General features: G+C 43.7%; 1 protein-coding gene across 1 annotated transcript in view; it reads right to left on the bottom strand.

Annotated features, from left to right (window-relative positions):
• Window positions 1-16219: 16219 nt before the first annotated feature.
• The window catches only part of LOC119337595 (glycosyltransferase BC10-like), a 5369-nt gene continuing 386 nt past the window's right edge, over window positions 16220-21202 (bottom strand). Inside the window, exons 2-11 of the mRNA XM_037609755.1 lie at window positions 19981-20488; window positions 19428-19526; window positions 18744-18844; window positions 18590-18661; window positions 18310-18400; window positions 17849-17929; window positions 17280-17336; window positions 17069-17191; window positions 16919-16957; window positions 16220-16750 (exon numbers count right to left, since the gene is read on the bottom strand). Of these exons, the coding sequence (XP_037465652.1) occupies window positions 16622-16750; window positions 16919-16957; window positions 17069-17191; window positions 17280-17336; window positions 17849-17929; window positions 18310-18400; window positions 18590-18661; window positions 18744-18844; window positions 19428-19526; window positions 19981-20325 (1137 nt within the window). The 5' untranslated portion in view covers window positions 20326-20488 and the 3' untranslated portion in view covers window positions 16220-16621. The remainder of the gene's footprint in view (window positions 16751-16918; window positions 16958-17068; window positions 17192-17279; window positions 17337-17848; window positions 17930-18309; window positions 18401-18589; window positions 18662-18743; window positions 18845-19427; window positions 19527-19980; window positions 20489-21202) is intronic.

The following is a 21202-nucleotide window of genomic DNA, read 5'->3' as shown; positions in this document are numbered from 1 at the left end:
GAAGACTTTCATGAAGACTTTGAAAGTGAAGATATTGGTGTTACCGTGAAGACTTGATATTCATGCAAGGAATATGAAGCTTGAAGACTTTCGTTTTCATAGTTTTGTTTTTCTTTTTCTTGAGTCATAGGAAACACCGTACTGTTAAAGGGGGTCGAGGAAATAGTAAGGAAAATTTTCCAAGTGATGCTCAACTCAAAATCCTACACCTACCAAACCCTTCGAGTGAAGCCTTTGGAAATCTCATACAGTTCAGTCAATTTCTTAAGTGACAGAGACGAAGTTCTTCTGGTAGCTGAGGAATTTGTTCTGACTGAGGAGTTAGGAATTCGCCAGTGCGGATTGACTACACAGTGAGGATCATGATAGCCCTGAGGAATTTGATAGTCAAATTTCCGACCGTTGTTGTGCTACGCGCCAGCTGTCCCAAAATATCTTATCCACCTAACGGTCAATATCAGACAAGGGCATTTATGTCTTATCATGTCGGGCTGCTCCCTAGGCTATAAATAGCCACCCCCTACAACCACTAGTTGGTTGGCTGCTCCGAGAGAAACTGACACTTGTCATTTGAGAGCAACCCATCCTCCGAGGACCTTGAGCGAAAATCATCGAGTGAGGAAAACCCCCAAACCCAAACACCTACAAACCCAAAGTGATTGAGCATCACTGAAGAGATTGATCCTACGTGGATCCGACGCTTGTTACCTTTGAAGACTGTGCTTCTTCCAGACGGTTAGGCGTCATGGTCTAGAGCATCCAAGAGGAATTGTGGATCGCTAAGTGACCGAGTCTGTGAAGGTTTGGAAGTCGCCTGAAGACTTACCACGAGTGATTGGACAAGGTCTGTGTGACCTTAGTTCAAGGAGAATACAGTGAGGACTTGGTGTCCTGAGCTGCATGCTCAGTGATTGGGTGTCCGGGACTGTGTGTCCTCGAGTTTAAATACTCAGCTGCTCCAACCAGACGTACAACTGAGACAGCAGTTGGAACTGGTCTAACAAATCATTGTCTTCACCAACCTTACTGGTTCTATTTCCTCAACTCTTTCATTTCCTCATTACTGTGTTGAGTGATTGTTCATATCTGTGTTTGAAGACTTTGACTGAAGACTTCCTTAATTTCCTCGGTTCAATTTCTTCAGTCTGTTTGTCTTCATCTTGTGTTATCATGTGTTTACGCTTTCTGTACTTTGTGATTGTCTTCATTTCATCATGATGACTATGTCTGTATCCTGTTATGCTTACTTCTGAGTACTTATTCCGCTGCTAGTAGTTCTTCGCTAAGGAATTTCCTCACTGGCAAATTCCTCAGTGAAGAATTTATAAAAATCGTCTATTCACCCCCCCCCCTCTAGTCGATATAACGCACTTTCAAGGCTTCATGCACACATTATGGTGGCTTCAACGTCCTGAAATCATCACTTGTAACTCCATTCTTATTCCCCTTGCGCATGCCATCATCTCCATGCTTGTTCTTGCTCCAATGTTCATCCTTCTCCAAGCTAGGCCCTTCATTTGTAAGCAAAACAAATGTATCCAATTTAGGCAGCATCATATTCTCATGAACATTAGAATCATTACCAAGAAACGTAAGTACCTGGTAATTTAATTGGCATGTGCGAGCTCTAGTAATTGGTCTAGTATGTATAGCAGCAAGGGCTGTGGGTGTAACAATGGTATTGATGTCCTCATCACCGTGGTTAAGTCAGAAGTAGCAGTAGCGCGTTCCAGAAAGCACGCTACTGCTACGTTAGCTACAGCGCATTTTGGGATACACACTACTCCTACTCCTTTCTCTTTTTTCCCTTTTTCATTTATTTTTCTTCACATTTTATTTTTCTCCTTTCACCTTATTCTATTTCTTTTATTTTAAATTACCTTTCTATTTGCTTTCCATTTAATTTTATATCCTTTAGCGGTAGCGAGTTTAGAAGAAAATGCGCTGCTACAAAGAAAGTAGCGATAGCGCGGTTCGATATAGACCGCTACTACTATGTGTAGCCTATAGGCTAAGCCGTGGTAATTTTAGTAGTAACGTATTTAGAACAAGGCGCGCTACTGCTAGAACTTTATCTGTAGCGCGGTTTGCGCAGGCGTGCTACTACTACTTAGCACCAGCGTGCTTTTTTGACCCACGCTACTGCTAAAGTTCTGTGTATAAGGTTTTCCCTAGTAGTGTTAGATCAACAATAATGCATATGAGAGCCACTCAACATTTTCATCGTGGTCTTCTCCTCTCGACCCCCAAAGAAAAGAAATGAAATGAAACTATTTACACAGGAAAACTCCCGACAAGCAAAAGAAGAACGGGAAATCTTTTTTGGGTTTTCTTTTAGTTACTACTACTACAGGCCTGGAAAGTAAACTAGCTAAAAACTACAGCTAATTTTTTTTGGTTTTTTCTTAAGTTTTTTCAAACACACAAGAAGAAAGCAAGAGAAGGAAATAAACTAGCATGGATAGTACAATGAATAAGTATGAGCACTGACAACTAGAATGAGTGTGTGAACATGAATGTAATATCGGTGAGAAATATGTACTCCCCCAAGCTTAGGCTTTTGGCTTAAGTTGGTCTATGGCCACTCCTGGCCTAGCGGATATCCAAAATCGTAGCTGGGGTTGTACTGAGATGCAGCAGCTACTGCCTAAAGAGCTGCAGCTTGGAGGTGAGCTTCCACCGTCCTCCTTTCATATTCGTTCGCCTCCTCCCTGGTTATAAAATATCTCTTTTTTGCCTGAAAGTTAAAGAGAGTAGGAGCAGGGAGAGCAACATGGATAGTACGCCGTCTGTCAAAGATTAGTCGGTATTGGAGGAACTGTTCATTCCTCTCAAGAAACTGATGGCGAACCATAGCACTATAATCTAGATAAGCAGGTGGCAACTCCATATCATTTCCATTTATGGGTACACCAAGATAATTAGCTACATGAGTTGCATAAATTCCACCAAAAAAATCTCCACTTGTACCATTAAGATGCAACCTCCATGCAACAATGGCCCCCAAGTTATATTGTTTATCACCTAATACCGCACTCTTGAGGACACTAAGATCTGGAACGCACATGTGACAAGCCTCATCTTTACCGTAAATGCATCTACCTACAAAAAGAGCAAAATAATGTATGGAAGGGAAATGAATGCTCCCTATGGTAGCTTGTGCGATATCTCTAGTCTCTCCCACAGTGATACTAGCAAGAAAGACTTTATATTCAGATTTGCGAGGTTCACTAACATTGCCCCACTGCGGGATTTTACAAGCAGTATTAAAATCTTCTAGGTCCATGGTATATGATTTATCATAAAGATCAAATAAAACAGTGTGAGAGTTGCGCGAGGATAAAAGTTTAAACCTCCTCAGAAAAGAATCAGTGAGGTAGTGGTACTGTCGGCACTTATTTGACACGAAGTCCTCATAAACTCTTCTAACGGCCATTCACAAGGACGCACTTGAGCTGCCCTCGGTGGTTCATCGTCCGGCTCACGTATCGCGAGACTTGGTCCTTGCTTCCTTGAGGAACCACCTTGGTACCTTTTCCTATGCATTTTTCTTTCTCTGAAATTTTAGTGACTCAAAATAGAAGTGAACCAAACTCAACAAGATTGATAGCAACTACTCCCACAAGTGCCTAGAGGCTATATCATGCATTAAAACTACTTTGGACCATATAAATTTGACATACAAGCTCAAGAACAGGGTCACCTTAAAATTTTGCAATAAATAAAGCACTAGAACAAAAACTACTTGGACCATTGGAGGAGCCACATACCAAAGAACTGTCACGCCCAATATGCGACCCTATCCAAAAGGAACTCGAAGGTCCCACCAAGGATAGACCCGCATATTGAAACGCTTTTGCAAGGTGGATATCATTACATAAATATTACATAATAAATGGGGATACATACAAGAGGCCTACAATGCCACATGAATACAACATCACAATACATGAGAGCAACATCCGACTACGGATGAATCACAAACAGAAACTCAAACGACATCCACCCTGCTAGCCCAAGCTGCCGACCTGGAACCTATCCCCTGATCGAAGAAACAGAAGAAGAACTCCAAGACAAGCAAACATCGCTCTCGCGTCATGATCATCGCACAACCTGTACCTACAACTGTTGTTGTAGTAATCTGTGAGCCACGAGGACTCAGCAATCCCATTACCATGGGTATCAAGACTAGCAAAGCTTAAAGGGAAAGGAAGGGGTAAAGTGGTGAGGCTGCAGCAGCGACTAAGCATATATGGTGGCTAACATAAGCAAATAAGAGCGAGAAGAGAGCAAGCAGAACGGTCGTCAACTAGTAATGATCAAGAAGTGATCCTGAACTCCTACTTACGTCAATCATAACCCAGAAACCGTGTTCACTTCTCGGACTCCACCGAAAAGAGACCATCACGGCTACACACACGGTTGATGCGTTTTAATTCGGATCTGGTGTCAAGTTATCTACAACTGGACATTAACAAATTCCCATCTGCCTATAACCGCAGGCATGGCTTTCGAAAGATTATACCCTGCAGGGGTGTCCCAACTTAGCCCATGACAAGCTCTCGCGATCAATGAAGGAATAGACCTTCTCTCAGGAAGACCCGATCAGACTCGGAATCCCGGTTTACAAGACATTTCAACAATGGTAAAACAAGACCAGCAAGACCGCCCGCTGTGCCGACAAATCCCGATAGGAGCTGCACATATCTCATTCTCAGGGCACACCGAATGAGCAAAACGACGGGTTGGCATAGACCCTGGTTGCCCAGGGGGCGCCGGACATCGCTCGGTTCGGACCAACACTTAGACAAGCACTGGCCCGGGGGGGGCTAAAATAAAGATGACCCTCGGGTTGGCCGACCCAAGGGAAAGGGATAGGTGGTGGTGAGGCAAATGGTAAAACCAAGGTTGGGCCTTGCTGGAGGAGTTTTATTCAAAGCGAACTGTCAAGGGGGTCCCATAAATCACCCGACCGCGTAAGGAACGCAAAATCCGGAAACATAACACCGGTATGACGGAAACTAGGGCGGCAAGAGTGGAACAAAACACCGGGCAAAAGGCTGAGTCTTCCACCCTTTACCAAGTATATAGATGCATTAATAATATAAGAGATATTGTGATATCCCAACCAAAATCCTGTCCACCATGGAGAAATCTTCAACTTCACCTGCAACTAACAACGCTATAAGAGGGGCTGAGCAAAGCGGTAACATAGCCAAACAACGGTTTGCATAGGAAAGGTGTCAAAGGTTAGAGGTTCATGGCAATATGGGAGGCTTGAATGAGCAAAAGATAGGTAACGCAGCAAAGCGATAGAATGAAGCAACTAGCATAGCAATGATAGTAGTGAGATCCAGGATAGCGGTTATCTTGCCTGAAATCCCGCTAGGAATAAGAACGAGTCCATGAAGAAGACGAACGGATGAAGCCGAACCAAGCGTAGACGAACGAGTCCACACGATCGCAACGAAACAGGAACTAACGAAAAGAAGCACACAACATAGTAAACACACCACACATGAACAAGGCATGATGCACAACAAGCATGGTGCAAGACAAGACTACATGAAGCTACTCATGGCAAGAGATGATGCAAACAAGAGCAACACATCAAGGCAAGTTTAAATGAGGTCGGGAACAACATATAACAATTCCGGTAAGTCCTCATATGCAAATTTCGAAGTTGGTCCAGATCTGAATAAACCTTATGTTCAAGTTGTTAAACAGCAAGTTAAGATGCAACATGATGATCTACGCGAAATTCTAGTCAAGTTACATATAAAGTTCATTTAGTTCGGAGCTACGGCCTAGAAGATATGAGCAAAACAAGTTGAACATGGCATTGATGCAAAATGCACCCAAACATCAAGCAAACACACCAAAACAAGGATGCAACATGATAATATGAAACTACATGCAATTCTAAGCAAGTTTCATATAGAGCACACTCAAAACGGAGCAACGGTTCAACACACACACTCTCAACAAGTCATAGCAACAATCTGTCCAAAACAGCAACTAGGCATATTGCAAGCATCAAAACAACATGGTACAGGACCTCAACAAGAAAACAAAAGGCATGGGCATGATGTACAGGTAAAGCACAACAAAACATGAACACTGAGTTATCTCCAGAAATCACTAGAACATGCTCAAACACACATGGTAAGATTGCAAGTTATAACAATTCAGACTTTCCAGAAAATAACATCACGATGCAATGTTTAGAGCTGTCAAACAACATGTTACAGGAACTTATTATGGCAAACAAAGGCATGGAATGAATCTACTAATTGCATACATCAAAAGTCCCTTAATGACCATAAGCCAAAAAGGATCAGAAAATATGATGGCACCCACGTAAACATGGCAAGTTATATTACAGATTCAAACATGGCAGGAACATAATTATGAAGGCATGTAGATGAGCTTGTGCAACTCACTACAGAGCAATACATGGCATGGCAAGGCAACCAACAGTAATAAGGCATGTTTGTGAATCTAAGCATGGCAATAGCAAGGTCATAGGGTGCATGGAACACTAGGAAAACACATGGAAACAACTGAACTTAATGTTAACAGGCTGACATCAACATTATGAAGCAACTTTGGAGCAAGATATGAACAAGCTACAGCAAGCTATAAATGCTACCAGGGGCATGGATGGATATAGGATGACATGTAGATCAAAACATATTTATAGAACATCTCCAGATTATGCATAGAATGATTAGTAGCAACATGTTTATATAGCATCACGAAATAACAGATTCAGCCTAGCAGAACAGCAACATCATGTACACTACTTAACAAGCTCCATTCACTCACCACAAGTCATTGCATGACAAGATAAGCATAGCATCATCAAGAAGACATGTTTATGTAACCAACCAAGGCAAGAACTAGTCCATAGCATGCAAGGATCAACTACAACAAGCTTGGCCAAATTGAATAACATGTAAACAATCTGCCAGGAAACATTTCGAAGCAAAAGTAGAGCACGAAAATGACATGCTAGACTACTCCAGAATTGCAACAAAGGGCAGGGATGTATAGACAATAACCATATGTTCAAAACACCCTTACTGAAGTATCTCAAAATATGCATGGATCTCTCTGTAGCATCAAGTTTACATGGCATCAAAATAACAGCAGAACAGGGACTAAAATCAGCAACATCACGATGCCTAGTTTGCATGCTTGTGCTAGTCACCACATTGATCACAAAAATACATGGTAAGCACCACTATAAATAAGACATAGCATAGTTCAAAACACATGTAGACATCAACCTCGTAGGATGCACACATCAATCATGGCAAAAATGACAAATGGGCTCGTTCTGATAACAGACAGCAGAAAACATCATGAAGCACTCTTACAACGATGATTCAGGCATCAAGATGAGCTCAAATTAATATGATGCAATAGAATGAAATGATGTACTCGTTGAGGCGAACAATTTGACATATTACACGCATGAAACGGAGCTACGGATGCAGAGATACGATGCAACGAACATGGCATGAAAATTACACAGATTCGGGGACTTAGTCGTTTTCAGGAAAAAAAACAGGTGAGCGTGAGGTAACTAAAGTGTGCTCGGGGCAGGATTTAGGCGGACTCTCACCTAGTGGGCTGCAGGCCCAGGTCGGTGTGGAGGCTGGAGGCAGGCCGGTGGAGCAGTTGGGCCTGGAGGGCTGGGCCTTGAGGAGGCCGGATCTGGGCCGGGGCGCTGGGGCCCACGAAGGGTGGAGGCAGGACGTTCGTCGTCTCCGACGGGGCCGAGCGAGGCCATGGCAGAACGGCGGCGAGGAGGGGGGCCTCTCTGGGGAGGGCAGGCGCGGGGAGGCCAGATCTGCGCCGGGGATGGATGGATCCGGGCGGCGGGCGCATCACGGAGACGGGGAAGCGGAGGTCGGGCAGCCGCGGCGTGGGGCGGCGCCCGCGGGCTGGCGGCGCGACGGCGCTGAGGGGCATCGGCGATGACGATGGGTGGCGGACCAGATGAGGCGGCGGGGTCCAGCTTCGACGGAGGCGCGGCTCGGCGGCGTGGGAGCCCGCAGCTGGCGACGGGGCGCGGAACGGGCGTAGAGGAGGCGGCGGAGCGGAGCGGCAGCGAGTCCGGCGACAGCGACGGCGGCTGCGGGCCCGGCGCGGCCCGGTTCGACCCGGGGCGGGCCGGATCTGGGCCCCGGGCGGCGGCGCGCGGAGGAATTCGGCGGCGGCGACACATGGCGAAGCGGGATTGGGCGCGGGGCGGCGGAGGATGAGGTGGCGGCCTCTGATTGGCTCGGACGACGCGTCCGGCGGACATGTCCGGCGCGGATGGACATGTCCGGCGGCGCGGGGAAGAGTTGCTAGGGTTTCATCTGCGAATTTCGGGGAAGAGGGCATATTTATAGGTAGAGGGAGCTAGGAGAGTCCAAATGAGGAGCGGTTTTCGGCCACGCGATCGTGATCGAACGACTGAGAGCATGGAGGGGAGTTAGATGGGTTTTGGGCCACTTTGGAAGGGGTGTTGGGCTGAAAAGAGAAGGAGGCTTTTACGGTTACCCGGTTAACCGTTGGAGTACCGAACGACCTCCAAATGGTACGAAACTTGACAGACGGTCTAGCGGTGGTATACCAAGGCCACTTGGCAAGCCTCGGGCCATTCCGAGAAAGTTTAACACCCACTCACAACGAGAGACAAAAGGGGAACGCCGGAGGACATAGGAGCGCCGGATTGCAAAACGGACAACTGGGAAAATGCTCGGATGCATGAGACGAACACGTATGCAATGCAATGCACATGATGACATGATAAAATACAACATGCAAGCAAATGACATGGCAACGACGGTGAATAACTGGCAGACACCTGGCGCATCGAATCCGGGGCGTTACAAGAACAATCCCCCAAAACAGTTTTGTGAATGGAGCTTTGAGCAAGGAGATCGAAAATGGCAGCAAGATAAGCTAGAACGCGGGTTTGAGCTATGGGAGGATTTTTTTCTGGAGGAAGACGAAGTGAATGGGTGCTGGAATATGTGGAAGGGGTCCACGTGGGGCCCACGAGGCAGGGGAGACGCACCCTGTGCCCTCATGGCCAAATGGTGGGTCCCCCTGGTGTGTTCTCAGTGCCAGAAATTCTTAAATATTCTACAAAAAATCATACTTCATTTTCAGGGCATTTGGAGAACTTTTATTTTTGGGGTATTTTTTATTGCATGGATAATTCAGAAAACAGACAGAAAAATACTATTTTTGCTTTATTTAAACTAGATAACAAAAAGTAAAAGGAGGGTACAGAGAGTTGTGCTTTCTAACTTCATCCATCTCATGCTCATCAAAAGGAATCCACTAAAAATGTTGATCAGGTCTTGTTAACAAACTTCTTCCAAATAACACAAAACCGGAGAATTTTTGAATAACACTAGGTTACCTCAATGGGGATATGCATGTCCCCAACAATAATAATATCATGTATCTTTTTGACAGTAGGTAGAGGGAATTCAAAACCTCCAATATTAATCATTGAATTTTTTCCAATAGAATTTATACTATGAACTTGAGGTTGTTTCTTCGGAAAGTGTACTGTATGCTCACTACCATTAACATGAAAAGTGACATTGCCTCTGTTGCAATCAATAACAACCCCTACAGTATTCAAAAAGGGTCTACCAAGGATAATCGATATACTATCGTCCTCGGGAATATCAAGAATAACAAAGTCCGTTAGAATAGTAACGTTTGCAACCACAACAGGCACATCCTCACAAATACCGACGGGTATAGCGGTTGATTTATTGGCCTTTTGCAAAGAGATTTCAGTAGGTGTCAACTTATTCAAATCAAGTCTGCAATATAAAGAGAGAGGCATAACACTAACACCGGCTCCAAGATCACATAAAGCAGTTTTAACATAGTTTCTTTTAATGGAGCATGGTATAGTTGGTACTCCTGGATCTCCAAGTTTCTTTGGTATTCCATCCTTAAAAGTATGATTAGCAACCATGGTGGAAATTTCAGCTTCCGGTATCTTTCTTTTATTTGTAACAATATCTTTCATATACTGAGCATAAGGGTTCATTTTAAGCATATCAGTCAAATGCATACGCAAGAAGATAGGTTTAATCATTTCAGCAAAGCGCTCAAAATCCTCATCATCATTTTTCTTGGATGGTTTAGGAGGAAAAGGCATGGGTTTCTGAACCCATGGTTCTCTTTCTTTACCGTGCTCCTAGCAATGAAGTCTCTCTCATCATAACGTTGATTCTTTGATTATGGGTTATGAAGATCAACAACAGGTTCAATTTCTACATCATTGTTATTACTAGGTTGAGCATCAACATGAACATCATCATTAACATTATCACTAGGTTCATGTTCATTACCAGATTATGTTTCAGCATTAGAAATAGAAATGTCATTGAGATTCTCAGGTGTGTCTATAATAGGTTCATTAGAAGCATGCAAAGTCCTACTCCCTCCATTCCTAAATATAGGGTGCATAGTTTTTGGCACAGAAATTAAAGAACGCACATGGAGGGAAAATTTCACAAGTTTTGGGAGAGATTACACCTAACTAATTGACATGAGAAAATAGAGGAGCTTGCCTAATATAAGGAAATGTATCAAATCCCTAAAAACATTATCTAGACGAGTGGTGCAACGCAATACACCTTATATTTTGGGTTTTTTTCTCAAAAAACTATACACCTTACATCAAGGAATGGGGGGAGTATCATTTTTGTTTTTCTTTTTCTTAGAAGGACTAGGTGCATCAATATTAGTTCTCTGAGAATCTTGCTCAACTCTCCTAGGATGGCCCTCGGGATACAAAGGTTCCTGAGTCATTCTACCACCTCTAGTCATAACTCTAACAGCATTATCATTTTACTTATTATTTAAATCATGGAGCAATTCATCTTGTGCTTTAAGTACTTGTTCTACTTGAGTGGTAACCATGGATGCATGTTTACTAATAAGCTTAAGGTCACATTTAACTCTAGACATATAATCACTCAAGTGTTTGATCATATAAGCATTACATTTCAATTGTGTACAAACATAAGCATTGAAGTTTTCTTGTTTAACAATAAAATTATCAAACTCATCCAAGCATTGGCTAGCGTACTTATAACGAGGGATATCACCTTCATCAAATCTATAGAGAGAATTTACCTTTACTACCTGTGTCGGGTTATCAAGACCATGTATTTGTTCAATAGGTGGTAAATTCTTAACATCTTCAGCTTTAATACCTTTTTCTTTCATAGATTTCTTTGCCTCTTGCATATCTTCAGGACTGAGAAATAGAATACCCCTTTTCTTCGGAGTTGGCTTCGGAGTTGGTTCAGGAAGTGTCCAATCATTATCATTACTCAATATATTATTCAATAGCAATTCAGCTTGCTTAACAGTTCTTTCCCTGAAAACACAACCAGCACAACTATCCAAGTGGTCTCTGGAAGCATCGATTAGCCCATTATAGATATCAAGTATTTCATTTTTATTGAGAGGATGATCAGGCAAAGCATTAAGTAATCAGAGAAGTCTCCCCCAAGCTTGTGGGAGACTCTCTTCTTCAAATTGCACAAAATTATATATTTCCCTTAAGGCAGCTTGTTTCTTATGAGCGGGGAAATATTTAGCAGAGAAGTAATAAATCATATCCTGGGGACTACGCACACAACCAGGAGAAAGAGAATTAAACCATATTTTAGCATCACCCTTTAATGAGAACGGAAATAACTGAAGGATATAGTAATAACGAAAAAAATTCTCATGAGTAAATAGGGTGGCTATATCATTCAATTTAGTAAGATGTGCCACAACAGTTTCAGATTCATAGCCATAAAAAGGATCATATTCAACCAAAGTAGTTAACTCAGGATCGATAGAGAAATCATAATCCTTACAGATAGGTGAAGTAGCAAAAGCAGGGTCATATTTCATTCTAGCATTCAGAGACTTTTCTTTCAGCTTAGCTAACAGTTTCTTAAGATCATATCTATCTTTGCAAGCAAAAAGATCTCTAGCAGTTTCTTCATCCATAACATAACCCTCAGGAACATCAGGCAATTCATATCTAGGGGAGAATCTTCATCATCAGTTTCATCAATATTATCAGTTTCAATAATTTCATTCTCTCTAACCCTAGCAAGTTGTTCATCAAGAAATTCACCTAATGGCACAATATTATCAAGAATAGAAGTAGTTTCATCATAAGCATCATGCATACCAGAAGTGGCATCATCAATGACATGCGACATATCAGAATCAATAGCAGGTGCAAGTCTCACAAGTTTACTCAAAACAGAAGGTGAATCAAGTGCAGAGCTAGATGACAGTTCCTTACCTCCCCTCGTAGTTGAGGGAAAAATCGTGGTTCTTTCATCTTTCAAGTTCCTCATATTGAGATATAAATCCCAAGTGACTCAAATAATAGGGCTATGCTCCCCGGCAATGGCGCCAGAAAATAGTCTTGATAATCCACAAGTATAGGGGATGGCAACAGTTTTCGAGGGTAGAGTATTCAACCCAAATTTATTGATTCGACACAAGGGGAGCCAAAGAATATTCTCAAGTATTAGCGGCTGAGTTGTCAATTCAACCACACCTGAAAGACTTAATATCTACAGCAAAGTATTTAGTAGCAAAGTAATATGGAAGTAACGATAACAGTGGCAAAAGTAACAGTAGCAGTTTTGTAGTAGTCGTAACAGTGGTAGCGAAGAAGTAACTAAGCAAAGATCAATATGTGAAAAGCTCGTAGGCAATGGATCAGTGATGGATAATTATGTCGGACGCGATTCCTCATGCAACAGTTATAACATAGGGTGACACAGAACTAGCTCCAGTTCATCAATGTAATGTAGGCATGTATTACGAATATAGTCATACGTGCTTATGGAAAAGAACTTGCATGAAATTTGTCCTACCTTCCCGTGGCAGCGGGGTCCTTATTGGAAACTAAGGGATATTAAGGCCTCCTTTTAATAGAGTACCAGACCAAAGCATTAACACTTAGTGAATACATGAACTCCTCAAACTATGGTCATCACGGGGAGTGGTCCCGATTATTGTCACTTCGGGGTTGCCGGATCATAACACATAGTAGGTGACTATTGACTTGCAAGATAGGATCAAGAACTCACATATATTCATAAAAACATAATAGGTTCAGATCTGAAATCATGGCACTCGGGCCCTAATGACAAGCATTAAGCATGGAAAAGTCATAGCAACATCAATCTTAGAACATAATGGATACTAGGGATTAAACCCTAACAAAACTAACTCAATTACATGGTAAATCTCATCCAACCCATCACCGTCCAACAAGCCTACGATGGGATTACTCACGCACGAAGGTGAGCATCATGAAGTTGGTGATGGAGGATGGTTGATGATGACGATGGCGACGGATTCCCCTCTCCGGAGCCCCGAACAGACTCCAGATCAGCCCTCCCAAGGAAGATTAGGGCTTGGCGGTGGCTCCGTATCGTAAAACGTGATGAATCCTTCTCTCTGATTTTTCTCTCCGAAAGTGAATATATGGAGTTGGGGTTGAGGTCAGTGGAGTCCCAGGGGGGCCACGAGGCAGGGGGGCGCGCCCCAGGGGGGCGCTCTACAGCGTCGTGGACAGGGTGTGGGCCCCTGATGCTAATTCTTTCGCCAATATTTTTTATTAATTCCGAAACGTGTCTCCGTGGATTTTCAGGTCATTCTGAGTACTTTTATTTCTGCACAAAAATAACACCATGGCAGTTCTGCTGAAAACAGCGTCAGTCCGGGTTAGTTCCATTCAAATCATGCAAGTTAGAGTCCACAACAAGGGCAGAAGTGTTTGAAAAAATAGATGCGTTGGAGACGTATCACTTACACATCTTGTTCAGCATGAACATGGACATTAACGGCTGCCACTTCATGTTGTTCGACCTACTATCCTTCTTTGCCTTTGTTGTTGCTACGTTGAGTGCAGCGGCAGCAACAGCAGCAGCAGAAGTTTGCTCAACGAGCACTACTGGCACATAGACAGAATCATATGCGAACACCTCTAAATTAGGTGCCATCTCGGACATAGGCTGTGAGTCCTCGAAAAACGATGGAGCAAACTGGTTGTCGGACAGGACAAGGGCCTGATTAAGATCTTGTGTCTGTGTGGTCATGTCCTACAATCGTAGCATGCATAGACAGTAAGCATAGCACACAACATACCAGACAATCCATGAAAGCAGGAGCATACATGTACATGGTTCATCACTATCATACCAAGCACATGCTTCATCACTATCATACTAAGCACATGGTTCATCGCTATTGTACTAAGCATACCGGACAATCTATGAGCAGGAACATACATCTACAACAAATAGCATGCTACAAATGGACCACCAATAGCTACAAATCACAGATCTAAGTAGGAATCAACACAAGCACAAGGTTCATCGCTATCATACTAAGCATACCGAACAATCTATGAGCAGGAACATACATCTACAACAAACAGCATGCTACAAATGGACCACCAATAGCTACAAATCACAGATCTAAGCAGGAATCAACACAAGCACAAGGTTCAACTTCAAACTCTACTACTAATCTAGCCTACCACATGCTTGAACATCTAACCCTACCATAAATTGCAACTGCGGCATAGCAATCAACCATATGAGCTCACAGATCAAAGCACTAATCAACCATGCATCTACATCAAACCCTAGCTGCAGCTCAGATCTAGCTAGAAGGAATAGAGAGAAGGGGGGTTGAACTCATAGAGGCAATGGCTGCAGCTCGAGGACGAGGGGGTGGTCGTAGAAGATCACCGCCGGACGGTGAAGGACCGCCGACACCGTGGACCGTCGGCCGATGAAGATGCCCCGCTTACCTGCTCGTCGGTGTCGATGCGCGTCGGCAGGGAAGCTCGAGAGGGGGGGAGAGAATGGTGGCGGGAGTTGGGGCGGTGAGGGAGGGGGCTAAATAGGGCGGACTCGGCGGGAGGTGAGCTGAAATCCTCTCGTCGATTTTTCGGGGACGCGGGCGAGCTCGCGCCATCTCCCTGGTCGCACGAGGAGAGAAGCGCGTCGCCCTCCCATGCGTTGCCTGAGCCAGGCTCACGAGGTACTGCCAATCCGGGCGTTTCCCCTGGGCCTGGCCTGGAGCTGCTTTAAGTTCCGTGACATGCGGGCCACACAGTAAACGCAGGCAACCAAACGGGCCTCTTTCATCCCGCGCGGGCCAGGCTAGGCCATATGCAGGCAACCATACACGCCCTCAGGGTTTGAGGTGCGCGTGCGCACACGGGTTTGGTTGTAGACATTCGATCCGACAGAGAGGGGGGCTAATGGAATCAGAGGCCACTATGGTGCGTCGGCTAGGAAGCTCTTTTTTTGTATCATTGTAAATCCATGTGCAAGCTAGGTTTTACCCTCGGGGCGAGTGGCATCATGTCGTTATCACGCTCTCCACCACCGCTTGCAAGCCACGATAGTCGTCGAATGAGGGCTGGACCATAGATCCTTCAATAAGCTAGAGTGTTGGCCGGATACGGTGGAGAAGAGCGAGGCTTCTCTTAATCTCCTCTATCACCAAGGTGATGGAAGGGTGAACACAGAGGGGCTCGACCTTGACTTCCTTGGATCCACCATCGCGTCAAAGGGCCTCCGACATTGGATTTGGAGCAACCACCGATGCTCCTCTAAGTGGTAGAGTAAGTAGCGAAGGAGTGATGTGGATGAAGAAATTTTAAGTAGGGTAAGTAGCATAATTCTAGAAGTTCAAAAAGGCGTGCCTATACTACACTCTAAGCGGTAGCAAAACGCCTAACACTCAATCTACACTTAAGCATGCGCTTTGGTCAAAAAAGTGCAAGGCAGTGCGCCGGCAAATCCTTGTGAATTTGGCCCATGCTTATCGAGTAGCGAAACTCCTAGCGGTTCTTTAACTATGATAAGTAGGAAGAAATTGATAGGCAATGTGAATTTGGCCCATGCTTATCAAGTTGCACACCGAGGAAAATTCACATGTTTCAAACGGTGTTCGATTGGGCCTATGCTTAAGCATCCATCCATGGGTACTCCCACATGTCACCTCAGAACATATGTACAGTAAAGTAACAACCGAAAACATGCCAAATGCCGCGAGAAGAGATGCACAATACAGTTTTCAGTAACCAAAAACAGTTGGTACAAGATCATAAAGACATGTGGTACTCCAAAAAACAACCAAGAGACTATAAAAGATGTGGTACTTCTCAATCATTTCCTTTTTGTGTCTACAAAAGAATGGATCATATAATAACAGCATATTGACAAAAATATGATCTCCAATCCAAGAGCCAGGAACTAATGAGGCTAGGACAGAGATTAAAGAGGGAGAGAGAGGTGAAGGACTTAAAGGAAACATACAGAAAGCACAATAGATTACAACGAGGGCAGTATCATCGCTATCAATATGCCGCATCCCTACCACCCATGGACTGAACCGCAGGTTTGCGGTGGTCGCTGCAACAGCAACCCGTCGCTCGAGGCCCAGATCTAAGTATCGATTGACTTCACAATTTTTACATGAAGAGAGGAGACATGCTCATGTACTTGAACCATGTGCTGAGGTGCAAAGAATCAGGTTGAAGTCAAACAGACGTGTAGCTGGTGAATATCTTCAGTAAGCTGTCGAGAGTTTCGGGGTAAAACTTCCTAGCAAAAAGATAGCATGGACTCTTTGATCCGTTCCACAAACATGGCTTCTGTGTCACGAGTTTCTGCAAAGGGGATAGAAACCAGAAATCAGTATCCCATACAGTTGTAGCAGATTATTGGGAAAGTATTGCAATACAGATAATTTTTAATATGTACTAGCAGATAATCAAAGGAAAAGTAATCGGGCAAGATCTAGAAGAAAAATACTGAAGCAAAATTGTTGCCCATACCTTGTCATCACTTGTTACATGGATGGTCTCATCAACGGCCTGTGTGACAGTAATGTACATTAGAATACAATCAATGTAAGGGTTATGCACTAAATAGAAAAACATGCACAGATCATCTCAGGAAAGAAGTCAGGCAAGGCAAAAACATACTGTTATATTCTTTAGCAGATCATAGCTGACATCAGCAACTGCGTATGACCTTGGATGCCATTTCCCCTCAGACCAATCCACATGTGTAACCGACCAATTAGCTATTCCACCTGGATCTACCATCTGATGTTTCGAACAAGGACTTGTTAGTTAGCAAGTAACTCAAGGAAAAAAAATGTAAATGCAACTTCTGTAGATTGTAGATACTGACATTGAATAGGGTTGGCAAATAATGCTCATCAGCAATACAGTTGCGCCCATCTGCTGGCTGCAAATCACATGACATAGATAAATTATTACTTTCCAAAAATCAACTTACGAGAAAAATGTCGGAGAGAACTAGAAAAGTGGAAAACTCAAGTACTGGTCAAGACTTCAGGAATGATGACTACATAACAAGCACATCACTCAAATGCATCCCAGAAGACAATTTATTCAACACGAGAAACATATGAAGTTCCCATGCTGATTAAGCTTGTTAGAGTATTTTACCTGTTGCCAAGGAAAGAAAAAAAAACTATACTTTGCAACAGAGTTTGCACATTAAGTTTCTGATGTTTATGGAAGTGCATTTATTCTTCAGTTCATTATGGCCTATTTGCCAATTAGAGGTAATTACTGAATTTCTGTACTGCAGTTTTAGTATAACAACTCCAGCTTCATATTAGAACATATATACAGCTTCGAATACATATAACACTCTATGTGTATTAATTATTACAATACCTGGTATATCTCCAATCCATTAACCAAAGATAGCAATCTAGAAAAGAAACATACCTTGCAATATAGCTTGAACTTCTTGTAGTAAAGGTTGTCCGCCAGAATCAATAAAGCATGTCTTCGCGTGATTGCGAACCACTATAAAAAGAGCAAGAATTACATAAGAGAGCATGTGAGATTAGATTCTGATACTCAATAACCGATTTTTGAACAAGTCAGCTTTATACCATGAAAAAACAGAAAACAAATAATATACAACTAAAATAACAAACAGTGGACCCACAAGTACTATACTACCCCCATTCAAAAATACAGACGTGGTTATGAAATCACAATCATATGGAAAGTGCTTTTGGATACTGATCTGATGGTGTCTATGTTGTGCACCATAAACTACATATTATCGAGTTAATTGTTGGTCAAAGCATGAATTTGGAACAGATGGAATATAATCTAGCAAACTAATATACATTGCAAGAACAACAATAATAAGGAAACGACTTCACAAAGATATGTACCTGGGCACCCTTTCTGAAGTCTCTCTCCTCTATTTCAGGAAGCATCTCAAGAGAATACCTTCCATTTCCATGTGGACCAGGATCCTGGAAACTACAAAATGGCAATAAATGCGGACAAAAATCAACATGCATGGACATGGACATCTATAAGTGATAAAACAATGTATAAACTAATAAACAACGTCCTTGTGATATTGGCCAGTGCCACTTGTTTCACTAATTCCCTTTACTTCCTTTATTTTTCAAAATCGTAATGAAATGCAAGTTCCAGTAGTCTTACCAATCAATGAAACTGATGTTTGTTCCCATCAGGTAATTAAAGACATAGTCAAATGAATGAAGCGGAACACAGCTGCGAGAGAGAGTAAATACTGATTTCAGTATGGTGAAAGAATCTCTCAAGAAGGAAATCATTCATAACCAGGAATTCAAACCTATCAGAAAGCAAGACAAAAAATTGATTATCCGCATCTTCCAGCGCATTTGCTAATAGCCTCTTCTCTGCATCTATCATTGAAATCTTTCCCCATACAACCTGCATAGCAAGTACATACTCTATTCAATTTTGACAACCACAAACATGCAACATCAAACCTATGTTATAATTGTTAGAAATAAACCTAAAACATATGTAATGCACAAAGCTCCTCGATTTGCAAATTAGTAGACTAAGATTTTTCGGCATCTCAATCCAAACTGCTAATAGTGGTCTTTAGAAGTCAGAAGATCCATACGTCATGGTACTAAGACTGGCCTTGAGGATACAAGTAATGCCATGGGGAATTGGGAATGATACTAATACTCTTAAATGCAAGCGATCTTGGTCAACTTATGTTCTCAACCATATCAATATGAGCTCACTGTTTAGCCATTGCTCATTGCTCCTTCCTTGGAGTGAACATATTAATGAAAACAAAAGTTTCAGATGGCATCAATATCAATCAGTTGAGCCATTAACACATTCTTCATTCATTGAGAGGGAGAATTTTCTTCGAAACGTAAGTTTTGAAGATATAAGAGAAATTGTACTTGACAAATCTCCTCAGCGAAATCACATCGTTTATGTAAAACACCCATGCAAACTTACGAAGAACTGAAGGACAGATGAGAATTATTACCGCATCACTATGAATATCTCGGCCAACAAAAAGAGAACTAGTATGCACAGGCTTCTGACGCGATGCGTGCACATAGATGGAGTATCTTCCCTCATGACCCTGTGTATCAAAGTGATTTTGTTTTAAGTTGACATGAATTATATAAACAATAGACAACATTACTTCATGTAGACATGCAGAGATGGTTAGTAGCATGGAGGTACAAGATTATAGTGAAAAGTGCATGCTAGCAAGATAGTATTATTGACTTGGTCAAGAGGATCACTTATAATTCACTTGTGCAGATAAAGTATCTCTTCATGTTCAACCGTTCAAAAATGAATGCTGGCATGAAGCTAACATATCTCAATAGTATGCATTTATTACTGAAAATAATGGTTAGGTGTCGACCACTAAATTGTTTCTCAGCGACCCATATAGTTAGTTCTCTTTGTATAATAACTGAAAAAAATTAATGAACCCCGGCACCATCAGTTAATGAAAACCCAAAGAAACCATGAATGAACTATACTCCTTAAAATTGCACAAGGACAAGATGTGAAATCAGGCAAACCTGCAGAAACTTCTCCCACAATTTCTCGAAGGGCAGTGAGCCAGGTGTCAAGAACATAAAAGCAATCTTTGGATTCTTCGACGTGGACATGGGCATTCCAAGGATATCCCTGATAACGGCGGCTGAGATGATCTCGTCATCGGTTTTCTCCCGGCGGCCGATGGACGGGAGCCAGTCCTTGAACGGCGTGCAGACGCTAGAAGCAGAGAGGTAGCACTGCGAGTAGTGCCGCGGCGGGTACACGTACGCCCCGATCAGCACAACGCAGACAAGGCACAGGAGCACGATTATCCACATGGGCCTCTTGGCCGCGGGCCGATGGCGCACAGGCGGCATGACAGTCATGTCCTTGCTGCCCCCACAGCCCCCACTGTCGAACTCTAGGTACTCTCAGCTCCTCACCATCTCCAGATCATCTAAAAGCTCCGGTTATTTGGGTGCGAAGGCCGCTGCTACACCACACCAGGGCCTGATGAAATGCCAGGCAGCTGACTCCTCGCCCCTTCCCCTGCATTTGCAATACACGAGGTAAGCACGGCACTGTTGCAAGAGATCATAATTAATAAGTAGTAGTAAAAATCAAGCAAGCTGAACGGCGATCTAGAAGAAGAATCGGGGCCCTACAGGCCAGCACCACACCGCCCCGGCCACCTGACGGCTGCTCTAGCACTAGCAGTGCAGCCCGAATTCCAATCAATGCGCGCGCGCGCACGCGTGATTCAGATATGGCAAGCGGTGAGACGACCCGAGGAAAGCAAAACGAGCACGCCGCCGATCCAGTAGAGCCTACGCGAGCAGCTCTCGGAAGGCGCCTATACGTTCCCGAGCTGGCCGGACGCGCCGGGGTAGGTGATCCACCAGTCCAAATCAGGCGAATTCCACACGCGCGAGAAAAAAAAAGTAGGCAGCGCGGCTCGAGTCCACGGCGGCGGCGGCTGGGGAAGGAAAAAGTCAAACTCTGACCAAATCGCCGCCCGATCCCGCCGGCCGCGCCGCCGCCGCATTTCGAGCTCGATCCAAACCAACCGACTCCCCCGGCGCCCGCGCGCGCCCAACAGAAACGCGCGCGCGCGGGACCGCCGGAATTCGCTCCGCGGAGCTGACGAGTAGAATTCGAGCTCAAACAAACACGCCGAACCGCGCGGCGGGCCACGCCAGCCAGGCAGCCGAGCCCAATGCGCGGGGCAGCAGCAGGGGGCGGCGAGCTCGGCTGCGGGCTTGG

This window comes from Triticum dicoccoides, chromosome 7B (assembly GCF_002162155.2).
Source record: "Triticum dicoccoides isolate Atlit2015 ecotype Zavitan chromosome 7B, WEW_v2.0, whole genome shotgun sequence".
Taxonomy (NCBI): domain Eukaryota; kingdom Viridiplantae; phylum Streptophyta; class Magnoliopsida; order Poales; family Poaceae; genus Triticum; species Triticum dicoccoides.
The sequence above is the reverse complement of the archived record's forward strand: the minus strand, read 5'-3'. Positions and strand labels throughout refer to the sequence as shown.